The sequence below is a fragment of the Aricia agestis genome, chromosome 5 (assembly GCF_905147365.1).
Source record: "Aricia agestis chromosome 5, ilAriAges1.1, whole genome shotgun sequence".
NCBI classification, from domain to species: domain Eukaryota; kingdom Metazoa; phylum Arthropoda; class Insecta; order Lepidoptera; family Lycaenidae; genus Aricia; species Aricia agestis.
Genome location: NC_056410.1, coordinates 3,466,251 through 3,485,447, shown reverse-complemented (window position 1 = coordinate 3,485,447; position 19,197 = coordinate 3,466,251). Strand labels below are relative to the sequence as shown.

General features: G+C 38.9%; 2 protein-coding genes across 5 annotated transcripts in view; one reads left to right on the top strand and one right to left on the bottom strand.

Annotated features, from left to right (window-relative positions):
- The window catches only part of LOC121726951 (dynein axonemal intermediate chain 7-like), a 44,530-nt gene that overhangs the window by 22,815 nt on the left and 2,518 nt on the right, over positions 1 to 19,197 (top strand). Inside the window, exons 18-25 of one of the 3 annotated variants that reach the window (XM_042114605.1) lie at positions 466 to 622; positions 1,356 to 1,498; positions 2,053 to 2,128; positions 2,888 to 3,041; positions 3,917 to 4,065; positions 4,249 to 4,318; positions 4,603 to 4,704; positions 5,647 to 5,790. In XM_042114605.1, coding sequence (XP_041970539.1) covers positions 466 to 622; positions 1,356 to 1,498; positions 2,053 to 2,128; positions 2,888 to 3,041; positions 3,917 to 4,065; positions 4,249 to 4,318; positions 4,603 to 4,704; positions 5,647 to 5,784 — 989 coding nt within the window. In that variant the 3' untranslated portion in view covers positions 5,785 to 5,790. Of the gene's footprint in view, positions 1 to 465; positions 623 to 1,355; positions 1,499 to 2,052; positions 2,129 to 2,887; positions 3,042 to 3,916; positions 4,066 to 4,248; positions 4,319 to 4,602; positions 4,705 to 5,646; positions 5,847 to 19,197 lie in introns of those variants that run through there. The other 2 variants (XM_042114604.1, XM_042114606.1) reach the window with 2 other exon arrangements.
- LOC121726956 (fatty acyl-CoA reductase 1-like) lies at positions 6,439 to 18,877 on the bottom strand. 2 transcript variants are annotated; one of them, XM_042114614.1, is made up of 14 exons: positions 18,796 to 18,877; positions 18,433 to 18,527; positions 17,266 to 17,396; positions 16,766 to 16,853; positions 16,605 to 16,677; positions 15,630 to 15,720; positions 14,808 to 14,956; positions 14,086 to 14,195; positions 13,313 to 13,396; positions 12,429 to 12,537; positions 10,583 to 10,760; positions 9,423 to 9,493; positions 7,560 to 7,817; positions 6,439 to 6,628 (listed from the first exon to the last, which is right to left on the bottom strand). In XM_042114614.1, the coding sequence occupies exons 2-14, from the start codon at positions 18,521 to 18,523 to the stop codon at positions 6,538 to 6,540; spliced, it is 1,524 nt and encodes a 507-aa protein (XP_041970548.1). In that variant the 5' UTR covers positions 18,524 to 18,527; positions 18,796 to 18,877; the 3' UTR covers positions 6,439 to 6,537. The 2 variants fall into 2 exon arrangements, with proteins under 2 accessions (XP_041970548.1, XP_041970549.1); XM_042114615.1 differs by having other exon boundaries at positions 18,828 to 18,839.

Genomic DNA, 19,197 nt, shown 5'->3' with positions numbered 1-19,197 from the left:
AAATAGCCGAACAAAACCGATGATCCACGAAGCATGTAGACTTAGTATTAGTGCTATACGTAGTTTATGTTCTTAATTTAAGCTTCGGCTATTTTCGTATCCGTTCGGCCCGCCCTGCCTGCCCTGCCCCGGGGTAGTTCTAGATGCCGAAAATGCGATAAGAGCCAGTCCACACGGCCACACGGGCGCTGCGCCATCGCAGCATTATTACTAAGCAGCCTGCACCCCCTCAGTCAACACCCCCTCTCGCTTCGTCTCGGGGGCTGCTTTCCGTCATGTGCATCGCAATGCAACGCCGTGTGGACTGGCTCTAAGGGTACTTAGTGGCACTTGGCGGCAAATAGAACTTCAAATACCCTCATTGAGCTATACGTTTTCTAGATATCTAAGGATCCGTCTTGCACCACCGACACCTTTTAATATTTCTTCGTGAGTAAAGTCGCAATACCTATATTGTATTAACAGTGGAGCTACCGAAGCAGCTGCAACGAATGTCGTACGAGGTGCAGTACCGCGCACCTTCGCCGCCCCCGCCCGGCGTCACCCGCACCCCAGAAGAGATAGAGGCTGAAATCAAGCGGACAGAGGCCGAGTACGAGAAGTTGGCGCTTGTGTTCATTGAGTATGTAGCTATCTATGGTTCAAATGCCGTACAGAAATATATGATAAAAATGTACTCGCTCTATCTGCACTTTTTAATTCTCTCCAGCTACAGCCTCTGGTCTATAGAATTAGGGGCAGTTGGTGAAAACAGGCATTAGTGTTTTTTTTTAAATAAGGAAGTGTTAAGGACAACGTTTTCTTAATAATAATATGTACCTTCATATTTTTTTATGTGGCAATAATTCTTATCTCCACTGTGGTCATCGATATCATTCATGAATCATGACTTCTGTAACAGCTACTGCATCATTCGACCTACGTCGTTTTTACTTATCTAAGCTGAGCTGAGCTAAAACTTGTCTTATGTTATGTAAAATTCTCGTGTCACAGTGTTTGTGCGCGAACATCTCCAAAACGGCTCAATCTATTTTAATGAAATTTTGTATACCTACGTACATTTGTTAGGCCTGAAAATAAGTTTTTATTTACTTTCTATATTGATACTAGAAATAATTTATATGGAAAAACAACGTTGCCGGGTTAGCGAGTAGATTTATAAAAAAGGAGTTAAGTAATTTACTTTGATTACAAGAGCGGACGCCAGCTACTTGACATGTTTGCATTATAATTTATAATACATGTGTACGGTACTCGCCAGTGCTGTAGTGTTTCTGACGTCCGAGAGTATTATAATGTCTCTTTTAAATCCTTTTTAATCAGCTATAATGGTTTTTAAAATATAATTTGGTCAGGTTACCGCACAGCGTGATGTGGTCGGAGCCGCCCGTGGTTTGCCAGTGGCAGCGAGAGGACAACTTCTGGACCAGCCACTACATCAACGACTACAAGTTCAACGAGGACAAGCTCACTGTCCAGTTCAGGACCGGCGTTTTGTGTGAATACTTTTTATCACTAAAGTACCGTGTTTTCATCTTTAGATTCTAAACATTTGACGATGAGGTCACCACTAACCAAGGCTTAGAGAATAATATTATGCATCTTTTTTCGCATTGTCAACAACAGCTTTAATGCTCTAAAATTCTGAAACTTCATCTTGCATAAAGCCCGTCACAGACTTAGCTATAATATATTATATTAATATTTTTATAGCTAGGCATATTACTATATATTTTCTATACTAATTTTCGCGTGACCACACACTCAGCTATAATGTATATTTGTGGTAGCTAGTATAATATATATTATAGTACGGTATATTAATATATATTATAGCTAAGTCTGTGACGGGCTTTACTTCCCAAAACGTGTGACAAACTTTGCCACACGTTTTGGGAAGTAATGTCAATGTCACTGACTTACATAAAGTAGTAAAGAGAATTCTGTTCAACAATTTTTAAACATTTATTATGAGATTGAAAATTGGTCCGTATTCTTATTAAAATAATATTAGGTATGTTTCGAATACCCGTTGCGTTTAAATGTTTGTAGGGCCCATCGGGATAGCTACTCTTCGCTACGGCAATATGCCATATCAAGGGTGGGACATCAAGCCCGATACGGACAGGTTAGTTGACTATGTGTACGGTAGGCTATATCTTACCACATCTTACAACAGATGTTGATCACGTAATGATTTGAAAAAAAAAAAACGATATAATACCTGCGGCTTCGTGCGCGTTACAGATAATTTTACAGAAGCTGTTTATTTAGATGAAATACAAATAGACTTCTTTCTTACGTTTCTGCGATATACTCATTCTGTGAGTTGCGTTCAATAAATAGTATCTTGCAAGCAAGACTTAAGGAATGAGCACACTGAGAAGGGCCGTGCCGGGGCTCAGCATGCCGGGGCGCATCGCAAAAATCCGCCTCCATACAATTTGTATGGAAGCGGATGCGCGTATCGCACATTGTGCCGGGGCGCATCGGCGCGGACTTTTGCTTGGCGGATTTCCGTCAATGCGACACGGCCCGACAAGACCCGCTGCGCCGCGGCAACAGTGTGCTATAGCAAGCGGCGCGCGGATGTGATGCGATGCGGCCCGGCAAGCCTCGGCTCAAAATCCGTCAATGCATTGCGCGCCGACCCGCCCCGGCACGCCCCGGCACAGTGAGCGTTAAAATCCGGCAATGCGATGCGACCCGGCCCGGCAATAGTGTGCTAAAGCGCATTTTGCGCTGCGCTGAGCCCCGATCCGCCCCGGCACGCGCCGACAAACTGTGCGCGTACCTTAATTGTCTTGTAATATGACTAACATTTTTTTGTAGATCATTTTTCTACGACACTTATGACAATCTATAAATTATATGGTCTATGTTGTAGCAAAGGTGTATTAATATCTGTAACGGGCGTGTGTGTGTCGGTGACGTGGCTGTGTGCGGGCAGCACGGTGCGGCTCAAGGCCATCGCCAACGCCACCACGCCCGCACTGCGAGACCACTTCGACAGACCCTACAGCGTCAGACGTATGATGCAGGTAGATGACGATATAACCGCATAGTGACTTCGCACTTTGCATATTTGAATTTCCCGAAAGTTCAGAAATCATCAGAGGCTGTGCGATGGGAAAGGAAACTAGAAACTACGCTTTTTTATACAATCATAATATCTGATAGAGCCAGAATGGCAAAAGTTATAGACTTACAGTAGAAATAATTTTATGTTATTTATAACCTTCTGCGTCAAAATCGAAGTATTGTAAATTTTGTAGGTTGCTTAATATAATTTTGGAGCCGTATACCGATACGTATGTGAGCGTCTTCCAATTCTAACTTCTTCTCTTTCGTGTTTCAAAACGATAAAATGGCATAGTTTTGATTTCGGTGTTATTTTATATTAAGTTTTTAACTATTTACTGTAACCGAACTGTACAGTTTCATAATTACCATTTGTAGCGGGTTGTAGCAAGTAGAGCGTCCGCGGCCTAGTTGGTAGACCTTCTGTTCGCACTCGAGAGGACCCTCTCGAGTGCGAACAGAAGGTCTACCCACTACAAACCTTTTTTTTTCGAAGGGGGAATGCATTTACGCATCCCCTGGTCCTGGGGATAACCGATGAGGACCACCGAGGTATGTGGAACTCCCCGGGGCGGACGTAATATCCGCACCCGGGACTACCCGCTAAAACCCCAACGGTGTTTCTGCTCCTTAAGGTGGGACTACGGGAAATGCGTGATACACGACCGCAGCCCCACATACCCACTACGAACCGTGCCATTACTATCCCGGATGGAGGCGTGTACCAATGGACATTTTCAGATCTCAAGTACATAATTCGGACGCTCGTACCGTGAAGGATAACATCCTGGGGAAACCCGCACATTGTATAACATATTTTGTTGTTCAATTTTAGATAATGCGCGAGGCGGCGTGCGACTTCTTCCCGGATTTCGACGGCCACAACCACGTGGAGGGCTCCTGCCCCAAGGAGTGGGCGGCCGAGAGACACAACTACCACGCCATGGCCTTCCTCGCCAGGGCATACAATTTCCAGTGGAGCAGGTATGTGATAACATTGAAGCTATTTAGGCTAGTCTGGCTATGTGGAATAGAAGTAACCTAGGCAAACTTGTCGTAAACATATTGTATAATGTATTTGTAGTGTATATGTTACGCCTTTTGGCCTCTTTTATGGCTTATGTCACTATGTAAATAATTATAACCTTTTAAATTTTAACTCTCCAGGTGGAATGTAGCAGCCGGCAGCAGAAACATTGTAATGCAAATTCGTGAGGCAGTCGACAGGAAAAGAGAGGTAAAATTTTATTGGCCACTTAAAATTTTTGTACTCTGTACACATTTAACAACACAATTTTAATAAGTATGTTAACATACTTAACATACTTATTGAAATTGTGTTGTTCTTGTGTGTTAAATGGTGGGTCCTGTAATGGAAGTTAATGACGTTATAGTGCTAGCGCCTACTAGCGCACCTGTAAATAACCCTTGTGTAGCCTACTTCTAATAAAACTAAACTTTTATTTCATTGAAAAGCTTGTCAAATAAAACAAGTTTCTTGAAAATTGTTGTTTTGACCAGGGGAAGTTCCAAGTTCTGCATGTGACACCGCAGCGTGCGACCATACTGAAGTGTATCGAGGTGTCGCAGGAGTACAGCGCCGAGCCGTTACCAGGCTTGGATGTCAGTTTAGAATTTAGAGCATCACTTTCATAAAAAATATTTTACTAGCAATACTTGATCTACTACAAATTAAGACCGAATTGCGACTCAATTTTCACTGTATTGTGACGGATTTGCGATCCTTACTGCCGCACTCAGAGTGGAACATTAATTACTTAAATGTAATTAATTCAACATTTTGACATAAGTCTCATTATACATTATCTAATGATTTCTTAGGTTTACGCGAGTATCACTCATTATATTACAAGGTTCAAACACTTACGGATTTTGTCGCGGAGCACTTTTATTAATCCCGACGTTTCGGCTACTTTACAGCGGCCGTGGTCACGGGTGGACTGAGGTGACAGGCGTCCAATTTATTGAAGTTCTTCTCACCTCAGTCCACGCGTGAACACGGCCGCTGTAAAGTAGCCGAAACGTCGGGATTAATAAAAGTGCTCCGCGACAAAATCCGTAAACCTTGTAGGCTTGTAATATACATTATCTGTCAAACTCTTCTTTAAAATGAATCATATTTAAATGTCTCTGAGTACGGTGGTTAACTTAACGGAGTTAAAATCATCCAATATCTTTGGGCTAGCCGGATGAGTAGTGACTGAGGATGAGTTATGTGTTATGTCAGACCTAGCCGTCAGATCAGGACCAATTAGGGCACTTTTCGTATCGTGCGAGTTGTCACCCGCGCGTGGTTCTAGCATAGTAAAAGTGTGGTTAAAGGAGGGGAAGTAAGTCATCTTCATACAAAGGCATCGTGCGCGGCTTGTATGTGTGCGCCATAGTATCAATGCGTCGCCACGTACGGCACACAACCCGCATGCGGACTAGAACCATAGTAAAAGGAGGGGAAGTCCCTCCTTTTACTATGGTTCTAGTCCGCATGCGGGTGGTAAATAACATACACGACAGAAAAAGCGCTCTCAACGGATAAACGTTGTACAGTTCCACCCCGACCTGTTCGCTCTCAACATGCGCTGGGGGTCGGTGGACGCGCGCCGCGCCGCGCTCACCGCCAGCGCGCGACTCGTCGAGACTGTCTTCGAGATGCTGCTCGAACTCAAGCTGTCCAGCTACTCGTAACCGCAGGTTTAGTATGGCATAAAAGTGAAGAAATTAAAAAGTGGAAAAGTAAAAAGGGATGACACTACGATGTTGCGGCTTTTTAATTTCTTCACTTTTATGCCAGACTATAATATTATGTTACTAGTAGTACTATAGTACCTTTTTTCACTTAATACAATACCCTATTGCTGATATGAAAAACGCGTTATAACCTTATTTGTTTGAAATCTGTGAGTAATAACTAATAAGTTATTACATAATATATAAAAATCGTACCATTATCGAGCAAAAATAAGACAAAATTTGTGTTTCTTTCATGCCCTTCTTAAATATTTGTTTTTTTATTAATGTTAAAAAATAAGTACACATGCATTTTGTGAAAATTTCAAGCGCCTATTGTCATTATTGATATAGAGCCAAAAAGCAAAAAAATCATGTTTGTTGTATGGAACCCATTAAAGATTAATTTTATTTTGTTTTTAGTATTTATTGTTACAGCTGCAACCAAAACACAATCTGTGAAAATTCCAGAAGCGTGGCTATAGCGGTTCTTGAGATACAGCCTGGAGACAGACAGACAGACGGACATACTACGAAGTCTTAGTAATAGGGTCCCGTTTTTACCCTTTTGGTACGGAACTTTAAAAAGGAAAAAATAGGAAACAAGTTAAAGAAATTATGCAATAAATAGTTTATTTTATATACTTGATTCTACAAATTATAGTTTCTTGAATTACCTTATAAGTGACACGTAAACGATACAATACAATGTTACACTGCTGTCGCTAGCAGCCGGCCCAGCACCCACCACGAGATGAAGGCGTAGAAAGTGTATGACACTATTCTGTCGATTATCGATTGCCTGAAAATAAACAAAGAAAAAAAACTTGAGAAGTGTCAAGGGACACCCGAAAGGAACGAAGTTATTTCTTATGTTCCAAAAACCTGTATACGTTACTCACTCACACGCCGGTTTTCTGTGAGAACGTGGTATTTATCCGGTCGAGCCGGCCCATTCGTGCCGAAGCATGGCTCTCCCACGTACAAGTCAAGTAACATTTTTATGTCGTTATTAGTATATTTTAATGCGAAGTATTTAATATAGGCTACGGCTCGTACGGGCTACGTAGCACACGGTATACGGTGGCGTAGCGGGCCCGCTCGTAGCCGCTCGCTCGTAGCTACGTCGTAGAGGCCTACGCCAGCGTAGCTCTATCAGCTATAATTGTCAAAATGAAATAAGGTGTCCGTAGCGGTCATTGACCTTTTTAGTCTAGGTGCTATATAAAAATGCTCGCACTGTTTTTAGTTAACTTTAGTGAATTTAACTCTTAGGGTGGGTTGCACCAGAGGCGTTGTTAAGGTTATTGCCAAATATGGCGTCCATTATTGACTTTAACTAGTGATTTGACAGTTCATTTGACATTTTGTTATAGTTAAAGTAAGTTGGTACAAAAAGAGACATAAGACACAGACTATAATATAATATATTCATCGGAAAACTTCTTGGTAACTCTTAAAATGATAATCCCAACTTTTTATGATTTCGAAGTATACTTACTACATTCTCAGAGTATGTAAAATACGATATCAGCTGTCTAGAAACATCGGTCACTTAATTGTCAATTGCTGTTTGTATAGAAAACGATGAAAAATTAAAAGTGTTTTTTGACAGGAGGTCAATGACCGCTACGGACAGTATTCGGCAATACGAAAGTAAATTAACTACATATAACTTCTAGTTTCTCATAAGGATGCACACAAACATACCTTCAAATTAATTTATTACTCACCATCTATAAATTTTTCTCCACTTGGGCAAACTTTTCTCGTTCTGATGCAAAAGATCCCTTCTCAATATTAGTCCGGCGTTGTAGAGGTGCTCGGGCAGTTTGACCCCCGCAGTCTTGTAGTGGAACTGGTCCCGATCTTGAGGTGGTAGTAGGGAGGGGAGACGCACGAAGTTGTCGTTGGCGAAGCACCACGTTCGCGTCATGAAGTATTCGAGCGCTATGTTCGCGATTAGCACGCGACGTTGGACTTTTAATAACCTATAAAAATATGTTATTAATTAATATGCTATTGATTTCGTTAATTTATGTTTTCCTATTGTTATAAAATCTTTGATAAAATCTATTAAGTTGGAGCGTAAACAGTAGTTAAATAATAAGTAGTGAATAATTTTCATAAATTTTATTATTATAGCTAAGTTAAGGCCGTATACAACGAGGATTAGTGAAATTTCATGTTCTTATTTTCACTAGAACTTTGACCTGGGGGGTGAGCCAAAATCTTTTCGTTTTCGTTTCGTTATAGAATCGCCGATGAAAATGTACGGAATTGACATAAGCGTTTGTTAATATGACGTTGATGTTCGACTCGTCTAATGTCTATTCCATACATTTTGATTGGCGATTCTATAACGAAGCGAAAACGAAAAAGTTTCGGCTAAATGGCCAAGTGATTTAAACACTTTTGGTAGGTTTGTTACATTCCTTACTAAGGTTCCTGACAGCTTAGAATTTTGATTTAAATCCATTTACTACTAAAAAAAGAGTAATAAAGAATGATACTTTCAAAATTTTATTTCGACTAGAATTCAGCGAAAATAAATGCAGGAAAAATATTTTTATACAAAAATGTTTAAATTATGATTTCGAAAGTCCTGGGCCTGTAGACAAGTGGCAAAGCGCTAACGCTAACGCTAACGCTAGCGCTACAAAATGTATGCGATTTGACATAAGTCATCGCTTCCCTAGCGAATACTAATGTCAAATCCATACATTTTGTAGCGCTAGCGTGAACGTTAACGTAAGCGTTTTGCCACTTGTCTACGGGGGCTGGTCAGCTTCGTTTTTGATAAATAATAATAATAATAAAAATAAGTAGTTTAGATCACAAATTCGAACGATTTGTTAATTTACAATACGAGTAGCAACGATTTGATTTGAATTTGCCACTACAATTCCACAGGGCTTTGATGGATAAAAATTGAATGACATAAGTCAAATCTGTGTGTCACAGGCTGATTGTCTATCATAGAAAACCTAGAGTATGTTCACAAATATATCCCAGTATTCTGGCCGTAATTTGACGTCTTGAGCAATGGTCAGTAGACTGAGTTTTATTTCGGAACCTAGTCAACAATTTTTGGTTTACAAATACTACAATATTCCTTTGTAACCTAAATTATATGGCGAGAGACTAGAGATCTAATAAGATGCTATTTGATAATTTACATTCACCAAACGATCATTTTTATTCGTCAGAAAATGTAAACATTACAGCTTAGTCAGAAAACAATGCACAGAGTACTGCAACAGAGAGACATATTTTTATCTATGTGCCAAAACTTTGTAAAATGATAATATGTTATTTTATCGCACATGTTCAATCCATAGCAATATTTAGTTTTGTTACACTTTGTATAGGTATGGGTAATACATTATTTTGTTATACATTGTACAAAAAAAGTGTGCTCACTCCTTTATAGAACAAGACTGGCAATATTGTTTCAGTTTTCTGGCTGATTAAAAATTAAAATTATTGTATTTCATGAAAACTTAGGCTGTAAAGTGATGTAATGCGCTCGCATTTATCTCACCGAAAGATTGTGTTATGTTTATAATATACTGCGTTAAAAATAGTTTGCTTACCTTGGCTGGCCCCCTACTACTCGAAGAATAGTATCCACCACAACAGCCAACAGAAAGTGAGATATTAACATCTGGAAGAAATATAATTATTTAAAACTTAGAAATATTGATAAGTCTGAGGGGCTAAAATGGTCACGCACATTTAGCTATAATTCCTCTCAATCAATTCAGCAAATGAATTGTCAAACTGACGAATGTCAAATTATTACGAATTACCAGACATGAATTCCAAGCAGAGTGACCATTTTGCGATTTAAAAAAAATTAATCATATTATAATCCTCCAAGGCGACCAATAGCCCCGCTATTTGTTTCGTCTTTGGGATGATATTATTACGAAATATTCAGGAAAGCTTTTTTTCGTGAAAAAGATGTATCTGTGCCATTTCAAAGCTTAAACTACTGGCGAACCTCAAAATACTTTCAATCGTTTTTGTCTGGATGATTAACGCGCAACAATGATCTGGCTACCGTCAGAAATTGTATTTAATAGAACATTATATTTTTAGTTCAACTCCAAAGAATTGTTAGGAATATCGCGGGTGAAATTGCGTGGAAATTTGTCATAGTTAATCACACCTCAACACTATTCACAACCTTTGAAGGATTCCTTGAAGCTCGCACGCGGAGAATACAAGGCTTTTATTTTTATTTTATTTATTAGGGGATGTTTTACCACTTTCTGATTAGTGCCGGATAGGCTATCCACAACTTATCTAACAGATAGAGTATGGAGTATCTGTCAGATAAGTTGTAAAGGCTCTAAGCACAGACATTGATCAAGATAAATACCGCATGTCGCTCCATTTGTATGAAAACGAGCGTGCCACTTTTTTCCTACCTACTGTGACGTACCGATGATAAGAAACGTGTCCATTACCTAGGCTAACGTTTCTATTTGAATTTATACATCTCAATAAGGCACTTTTAGGCATTTAGGCATTTTTAAAATTCCGATTGACGTCCGATTCCGATGGCAGACTAAAGAACAGACTATCGAAAAACGAGCATTGCTCGTCGTTTGGGAACGCGATATGGCACGCGAAGCACATACACATGCGGTATCTGTATTGATCTAAATATGTCTGTGGCCCTAAGAGACTTTCAACGTTATACAGTTATACAGTGCCAGTACACTTTAGCCACCGAAACGAGTCTTACATTAATAGTAAAGAAGAACTTGGAGTGCGTGTAAATGACGTATATGGGTCGCAGCGTGTACTCGAAGGCGATCAACGGCGTCACTACCTCGCCCATCGCGTGCAACTCCGTCAACGACGTGCCTTGCTCCTCGCCCACGCACGCGTTGTATATCGGGATGTCATCGGTCTTGTCTAACCTGGAGTTTAGGAGGTTAATCTATATATATATAAAAATGGATTTTCAATTGTGTTAGTAACGCTTAAACTCGAAAACGGCTCAAAGGATTGGGCTACTTTTTAACCGACTTCCAAAAAACGAGGAGGTTATATATTCGGCTGTGGATATTTTTTTATTTTTTTTTATTTTTGTATGTTAGTCTTAAAATATTCGTAGAAGTCCAGGGAAGGTTTTAAAGTGACACGAAGTTCACCGAGACAGCTAGTCTATATATATCTTCTTATATATAAAAATGGATTTTCAATTGTGTTAGTAACGCTTAAAATCAAAAACAGCTGAACGAATTGGGCTAATTTTAGTCTTAAAATATTCGTAGAAGTCCAGGGAAGATTTTAAAGTGACACGAAGTTCACCGGGACAGCTAGACTTATATAAAAAATTCTCATGTCACAATGTTAGTTACCGTACGAAACGGCTTTACTGATTTTTACCAAATTTTATATGCATATTCAGTAGGTCTGAGAATCGGCTACTGGCTACTTTTTATATTGATAAGTTTATTTTATTACAACTCGAGACTGGCGGCGGTCATTGTTTGTGCGCTGAGATAGCGATGGATGTTGCCATGGTGCCATACTTATTTAGTCACTTTAATAAAATAATAGACGAAATCATGGCGAAATACTTTATATGGCAAAACAACGTTTACCGGGACAGCTAGTATTGTATAATATTTAGGAGATTAATGTTACATATATTAGGATGTAACAAAACTAGGTGATAATACTTTTAGGTGTGTATGGGTCCCCTTTAAAGAGTTCGCTGTGAAAGTAGTAGCGCTAAAATAGTAACTTTTTTTATATTTGTATGGAAACATACATTACGCGTGGGCGCTTGCCCTTATAAATCACAAAAAATTGCTCTTTTAGCGCTGCTACTTTTACAGTGAACTTTAAAAGGAACACATACACATCCTAAAGACCTAATAATATTATCCTTCAATTTTGTTACACCTTGTAGAAGCTAGGTATATTTGATAGATGCGTAGTGGCATCGAATTTGGTAGAACTATAGACAGTTAATATTTGATGTGATCTGTTGTCTGGGCTCCATATGGCCAACCAAATTATCTAAGTCCACCATCAGCCTATCGATTTCCCTGAGATGCATACTCCTCATTTAAGACCCGAAATCCCGGCTCATGACAGGGCGTTTGAGTTTGACAGACAATAATGATATGAGTAATAATATAATAATATCTATGGGCGCTTCATTAATCATACCACGTCACTCATCAGTCCCGTGGTAAGTACCCGAAGGACTTGTGTTACGGGTACCAATGTACCAACATACAAACTTAATACTTATAAACTATTCATAATATATTTAAAATGTTTATTGTTTGATACACATAAAAACATATTTAATACACAACCAGTACCCAGGAACATAGAAATAACGGCGGTATTCGAACCCGCGATCCCCGGCTTGAGCGCTGACCATGCGTTCAACCGCTGAGCCACAGATGTCGACAAACATGTATTTTGACATAAGTCCCATACATAATGTACGGGGTTTACGTTAAAGTATTCATTTAATTACAGATTAGTAATAATATTCGTGTCTGAGTACGGCAGCATGTGAATAATATATAATTTCATATCGCATAGTATTTGAAATCTTTTACTTTTTAATTCCTCTCGTCCAAGCGGCAATGAGAGTCCCTTTGATGACAATGTCAGCTGGAACGTAGTCATTTTTCGCGTCCTTATCAGCATACACAGTTCGGAGGATGCCTGAAAATGGTAAATTAAGTATGTGACTACAAACCCACAATACGTGTGTATTGTGGGTTTGTAGTCACACACTTACTCAGTCTAAATAAATTATTCTCAATTACGGCCCTAACCTAACAAATCTATCGTGTCCTCTATCACTGTGCATCTGTCACTGTGCGGTGACGGAGGTCTCGTGTCGATACTTTAGTCCAGTAGCCCTAGCATATTATAACAATTCGAAAATCACATAAAATAAACCTTCTCAAAACGCTCCATACAAAATGCCAGTACGCTTGACGCACGTTGCTGTTTTATAATTAACTAGCTATTTGACCGAGCTTTGCTCGGTATTCGATAAAACACGAATAAAATGACATTATCTAAAAATGATTCCTAGCTAGATCGATTTATCGCCCCCGAAACCCCCTGTATACTAAATTTCATGAAAATCGTTGGAGCCGATTCCAAATATATATTATACAATGTGTGCCGACACCGGTGTTCCTTTAATGTCATGATCTATGGCATATTTTATCGACAAATTGGCTCTAAAATTTTTTCTCTCTCTCACGGTTGTAAAATGGCAGCCATTTTAGTTTTTCTCGGGCTTTCACACTAATCTGACCAGTACTTCTCATGTAAATATCCTATGAAGATAAAAAAGGTCTCATTCGATAGCTAAACTTGTGGACTACGCTTACACAGGAAATATGTTATAAATTTCGTGGAATTAAACATAGAAAAATCAAGTCTGTCATACCCTGATATACATAAATTGTATAATCGTTGTTACCTTGTGCAGCGGCGGTGAGGAGCCCAACAGGGCCATTGAAGTTGTCTATCCAACCCGGAAACGGCTCCGACATGCACCCTGTAACTGTAAATTATGCCACAGGATACCAAAAAGCTACTATTTGAATATTAAGGCCTCTTATTGTGGCGGACATCGAAGAAATAATGCTACAATCTAAAACGAACGACGAGTAAAATAATATAATAAAGAGGTAAAGTTTGTATTTTGTTTGTAGGAGGTAATCTTTGAAACTACAGCCCCCCGATGCACGATCGTCGGAAAGTTCTCACGTGAAAAGTTCTCATAAAAAGTTCTCATATTCTCTCGCCGTCGGATGTCAAACTCCCATCCGCAGTGAGATGTTCTCGAATCCATGGCGGAAACTATTTCACTCATACAAAAGAAATGTCACTACTGTCAAAATGACAGCAAAATCGGAAAGTATTCACTTGTCATTTGCTTGAAAGTGAAATAGTTGCCGCAATCGAGAGATTCCGCGCGGAATCGCTTAGTGAATCACCCCGCTGGTCCGATTGCAAAAAATTTAACACCCTATAGAAAGCTGCATGTTACTGAGTGACATAAGCCATATTTAGCCCGGCCGCACATTGTCCGAAATTTCTGATCAGAAACAGTTGAATTTCGCCGGACCGCCACCCCGCACAAAATTATGTTCTTTTCCCGAAATTTTATCGTTCTTAGCAAAAGCTGCTAGAAAACGTTGACGTTAATTTGTTTTGCGCATAGTTAATGAACAGTTTTACTGAACTAACCTATAGACGGTCGCACTATCACAATGGGCAGCTTCCCCCGAAGCTCGTACACGGCGTGCTCGGTCAGGTTCTTTGTGAACGCGTATGCATTTGGAAATTTTCCTAAAAGCCTATAAAATTGTTTATTTTAATTTGTACTTAATTTAATATTTATTTAATAATTAACGTTACAACAAGCTTATGACCAAATGGCGTATCGAGGCCATAAAGTTAATATACCTAGCGGAATAGAGAAACAAAAGCCTGAGCAAGAGAGATGTCACTATCAGTAACACTGCGTGGTAAAAAGAGACGTGTGATACATGAGAGCAGCACTCTTTTTTTGACGTCCAGTCGGCACGTGCCGCACGTTGGCAATTTAATTTCATAGAATTCATGTTCAATCATGCTTGTGTAAATGTATACGTACCTACTACCTACACATTTTTCACACAGATGAAAACCAATTTCGGTTTCGTTTGACAGCTCGAGATTGTTGCTCTATTCCGCTAGGTATATTTACTTTATGATCGAGGCACAATAATTTCATACATAAAATGTCAGTAATAAAATCTTAGCATCTTTATTTCAGGTTACTTGATTAATTGGCATTACTTTTTTACTGCACAATTTATCTTTAAATTTTTATACCTGATAATTATTTTCAAGCTTTCAAATTTACATCTAAGTCTAAACTTATTTCGATGACCAATCAACGTGCAAACTATAAAGTACGAACTCACTTTGGGGTCAGAACCCGTAGTGCTGCCGGGTCCGTGTTGTACACTATCTCCCTGATCTCCCGCCAGTCCGCCGCGGGGGGGTACATCTTCTCCTGTATCACTCTCTCGTAATCGAGGTTACAAAATGACGTAGACACGTGCACGTAGCTCTGTAACAAACGTAGGAACAAAAAGTGCTTACGTGAAAAAGAGAAGTAGCGTTAGCTTCAGACGAACGGCACTTGTCGACGGCAGTCGCTGAATTTTTTTCATTGATTTTTTGACACTTCTCGGCGACAGTCAACGGTTGCCAGGCGAGTGCCGCCAACTGCCGTCGACAAGACGTGCCGTTCGTATGTAAGCGCTCTTACTATCAACATTTTCTCTCTATTCCATGACCGGATTATAGTCCTAGGCTACTAGATGTTATCGTGATGATTTGTCACGCGGGAACCGTACATTTTTCCGGGACTAAATGTATCCTAAGTCCTTACCCGGGACTTAAAGTATGTCCATAACTTTCAACAAAGTCGGTTCAGCGGTTTGAGCGTGAAGAGGTAACAGACAGAATTTCACATTTATAATATACGAGCTTTTGCTCGCAGCTTCGCTCGCGTTATGAAGTATTATTATTTATTATAAACAAACTTTCATCCCCTATTTTAACCCCTTGGAGGTGGAATTGATCAAAATCCTTTCTTAGCGGATGCCTACGTTATAATATCTACCTGCATGCCAAATTTCAGCCCAATCGGTCGGTTTGGGCTGTGCGTTGATAGATCACCATGTCAGTCAGTCACCTTTGAATTTTATATATATAGATAGATTAGCATAGATTGGTACCTCCAAGTTACGTGTCAGCTTTGCTAGTTCAATCAGTTTCAATGCTCCTATTAGATTGGTTTCCAGCGCCTCATCTAAGGTTTCATCAAATCTACAATCACAAAAATAATTAGCACCCAAAACTACGCAGACAGCCCAGATTTGTGCAAGCTATTGAATGTATCATGGTTGACGATTACGTAATTTGCAACTGTAGGGCATCCATTACACGCTCATACAAGCGACAGTCAATTCCGTCAATCGTGAATTATGTTTGACTGGTGGACTGACGAATGGTATTACACGGTCACTCAATTCTCTTCAGTTTTATGTCAGTCAAAGCCAAAAATTTCAAAGGTATACGTTTCTATTTTTTTTCCTATTTTGTCAGATGTGACAACGCTCACTGAAAATTCGTGACCGATGGTTGCGTGAAGCAAAAATCAAAATATCCGGGTGTTCGTCAATCAACTTCATGCAACCGTCTGTCACGCTCTTGCACGGTAGGTTATCCATCAGTTACAGCCATGACTGTGGTAAAACTGACAGCAAAACCTACCGCGTAATGGATGCCAGGCGTTTCACAGCAAATATTGCACTGTATCTTATGTCTGTTAAAAATTTCGTATATTTGTGACAGATAGCAGTGTAGCAGATATTGTGCGAAATCTGCCGCCAAACGCCTATCGGATTACTTGTAGCAACTCGCAAGGTACTCATCCTGCCGTTGGACAAGGACTTAATTAATAAACGTTTTAAGAATAGTAAAACATTCGGTATAGTAGCTATACTATGAGTTTAAATCTATAGTATTTTTCGATACTCGATACCGACTGGCGACTACCGTAAATTTTTAGTGTAGCAAATTTTACAGCGCCTCTAGCGGTTACTTGCGGAACTAAAATCGCCATACTAAATATTTACGTAGTTGGTATCGAGTATCGATAAATACTATAGCTTTAAATTCATGGTAGAGCTACCCGATGGTAGAGATACCTGACAGTAGCAGCGGCGTGTATGATGATGTTCGTATTTTCGAGCACAAAAGCTCGATCTCTTTCTGACATGCCTGGAAATTTTAAGCATTACTACTTTAGTATTTATAGAGAGCACAAAACCAAACGTTACTCTGAATTCTAGTAGAAATTCTTACACACCCAAGTCTTTTTCAATCATATTTCCCGGTACGACTGTTATTTTAGAGTGAAATAGTCCGCTTTTTTCTTTCCTGAGCCTATCAAAGCACTGAAAGAATGAAAAACTATGTCAGTCATTAAGATACCACAACCATTACCTTTAACTGCTGTTTATTAACCCATCAATCCCCAAGCGGCAGCCGGCTGCCGCTTAACAATTGAAAATCTATTGTATCTGCGATACCTACGATGGAGGTTTTAACAATTAGATGATGCCCGCAGCTATGTTCCGCAGAAATCCGTTTATCAAGTGGGTACATTTTTCCAGGATAAAAAGTATCCTAGTACCAGGGATATCTCCATACCAAATTTCATGAAAATCGATTCAGTGGTCTAAGCGTGAAGAGGCAAAAGACAGACAAACAGACAGTAAGACAGTCACTCTTTCGCATTTATAACTTTAGTATAGATTTTCAGCAAAATAAAAAAATGATAATTCGATTTAGTAATGTTGTACTTACGGAGTTTTTGTACAGATTCTCTAATCTCTGTTCGGGAGAAACACCTTTCTTGGCTCTTATAAACAAATATATATGTTTTAAATCTGAGCATGAATATAGTAGCTTCTCTATAAGCAGCTTTCCTAGGAAACCTGAAAAAATTTATGACAGTCATCTGCTTTTATGGGATAAAAAACCAAATTCTTTAAATACTAGCTTTTGCTCCTACAACGCGTTAGTTTAAAAAAAGTATTAATTTTAACCGACTTTAAGAAAGAGGAGGTTCTATGTTCGGCTGGGGAATGTTTTTTTTTTGTTATTATTGTCAATAACGAATTTTGCTGTTAAGTCTTTCTGCGAATGCCACAACGCGTCGTGCGCGTTTTCATTAGATCCATAATACGAGTACTTACTGTGAGCTATTTTTTCGCTTACTGAGCGTTTTTGGTCTATGTGTCTAAACACACTAGGCCGAATATACGCGGCCGAAGTTCGGCATGATTACGCCTGCAATGTATTTTAAACACACCATACCGAAATGACGTCGATGTAGCGCATTGCTGGCGTAATCGTGCCGAACTTCAGCCGCATATTTTCGGCCTAGTGTGTTTAGACACTTTGAGCGTAACATAATACATATATGTATTTTTAATAAACAACATTAATTTCACTTTTTTTGGATTTTTGGATTAAGCCTCTAGTAAATTAGCAAAAAGTACTTTGCTTAAGCTAAAGTTATCAGACAGACACCCTCCTTATGTATAATATTAAGTACTTATTAGGTAATGACTAATGACTATAGTCAAAATGGAATAAGATGGCACCAGCACTAATTGACCTTTTTAGTATCAGGGTGATGAGAAAAATGCTCGCACTGTATTCTGTTACCTTAAACACAGAAATGAACTTATTACAAAGACAGACCATTATAGATTCATTGTTAAACCTCTTGGTAACTATTAAAATATCATTTCTCTTTCCAACTTTCAAGGAGTTCAAAGCGATTTACTCTAAGCTCAATTTTATCCGAGTACGCTCTTGCGTTCTCGGTTAAATTCGGCTGCCCTTATCCTAGAAACATCTGTCACTTCATTGTCAATCGCAGTTTGTATAGAAAAATATGAAATATGACAAGTTTTTCGACAGGGGGTCAATGACCACTACCGCGCGTAGTTATTAATTTTATACCTGTCCCGCCAGTAATGAAAATTGTTTTCCCTTTGTAGTATTCCGGTATTGTGGGAATATCGTTAAAGTCAAGTTCATCCACCCGCGTCATTTTCCTAAAAAAATAATAATTACTTACTGTACTATAATTTCGCACTGCTAATTAAAAAAATAACAGGACGAAAATAAAAAGTGGCCAAAACTGCTATTATGATGACGCAAAAATTACCTAAGTATAAAATTTTCATTTGTTGTATATTTTCTTCTATTATTATTATAAGATTATAATAGTAGCCACCATTGTTTGATCTAATTTTTTTATAATATATTATTTTTATTAAAACATACATTACTATACATAAAACTTACTAATTAAGTACTCACTTCCTCGTGTTAGACGTCGATCGTTAACTTACAGAATAGTTGAACTATGATAATTTATTTACAATAAATGTAGAGTATGTGTAACACACGGAAATATATACAATACAATAACATAGTATAAGCGGTGCACGTAAAGTTAACGCTGTAAAGTTAATAGTATATTAATTTATTATTGTTTATGTCTATAATACCGAACGTTGTTTATATATTATGTTACGCTCAAAGACCGAAAACGCTCATTGAGCGAAAAAATTGCTCATAACGCGTTTCGGTCATAGCGAAACAGCCACGCGAAATTCGCGTTGTGCCTCTAATGAAAACAGTCACGACGCGTTCTGGCAATCACAAAAAGACCATAACGCGTTCTGAACATTAATTATTCTTACCATATCGTCGCTTGGT

Excerpts from the sequence above, each read along its gene's own strand:
- LOC121726956 (XM_042114614.1), bottom strand. The coding sequence starts at position 18,523 with ATGACGCGGGTGGATGAACTTGACTTTAACGATATTCCCACAATACCG. Across the intron at positions 16,854-17,265 it reads AGAATCTGTACAAAAACTCC|TGCTTTGATAGGCTCAGGAA; the intron begins GTAAGTACAACA and ends TCATTCTTTCAG. Across the intron at positions 13,397-14,085 it reads GATAGTGCGACCGTCTATAG|TTACAGGGTGCATGTCGGAG; the intron begins GTTAGTTCAGTA and ends CATAATTTACAG.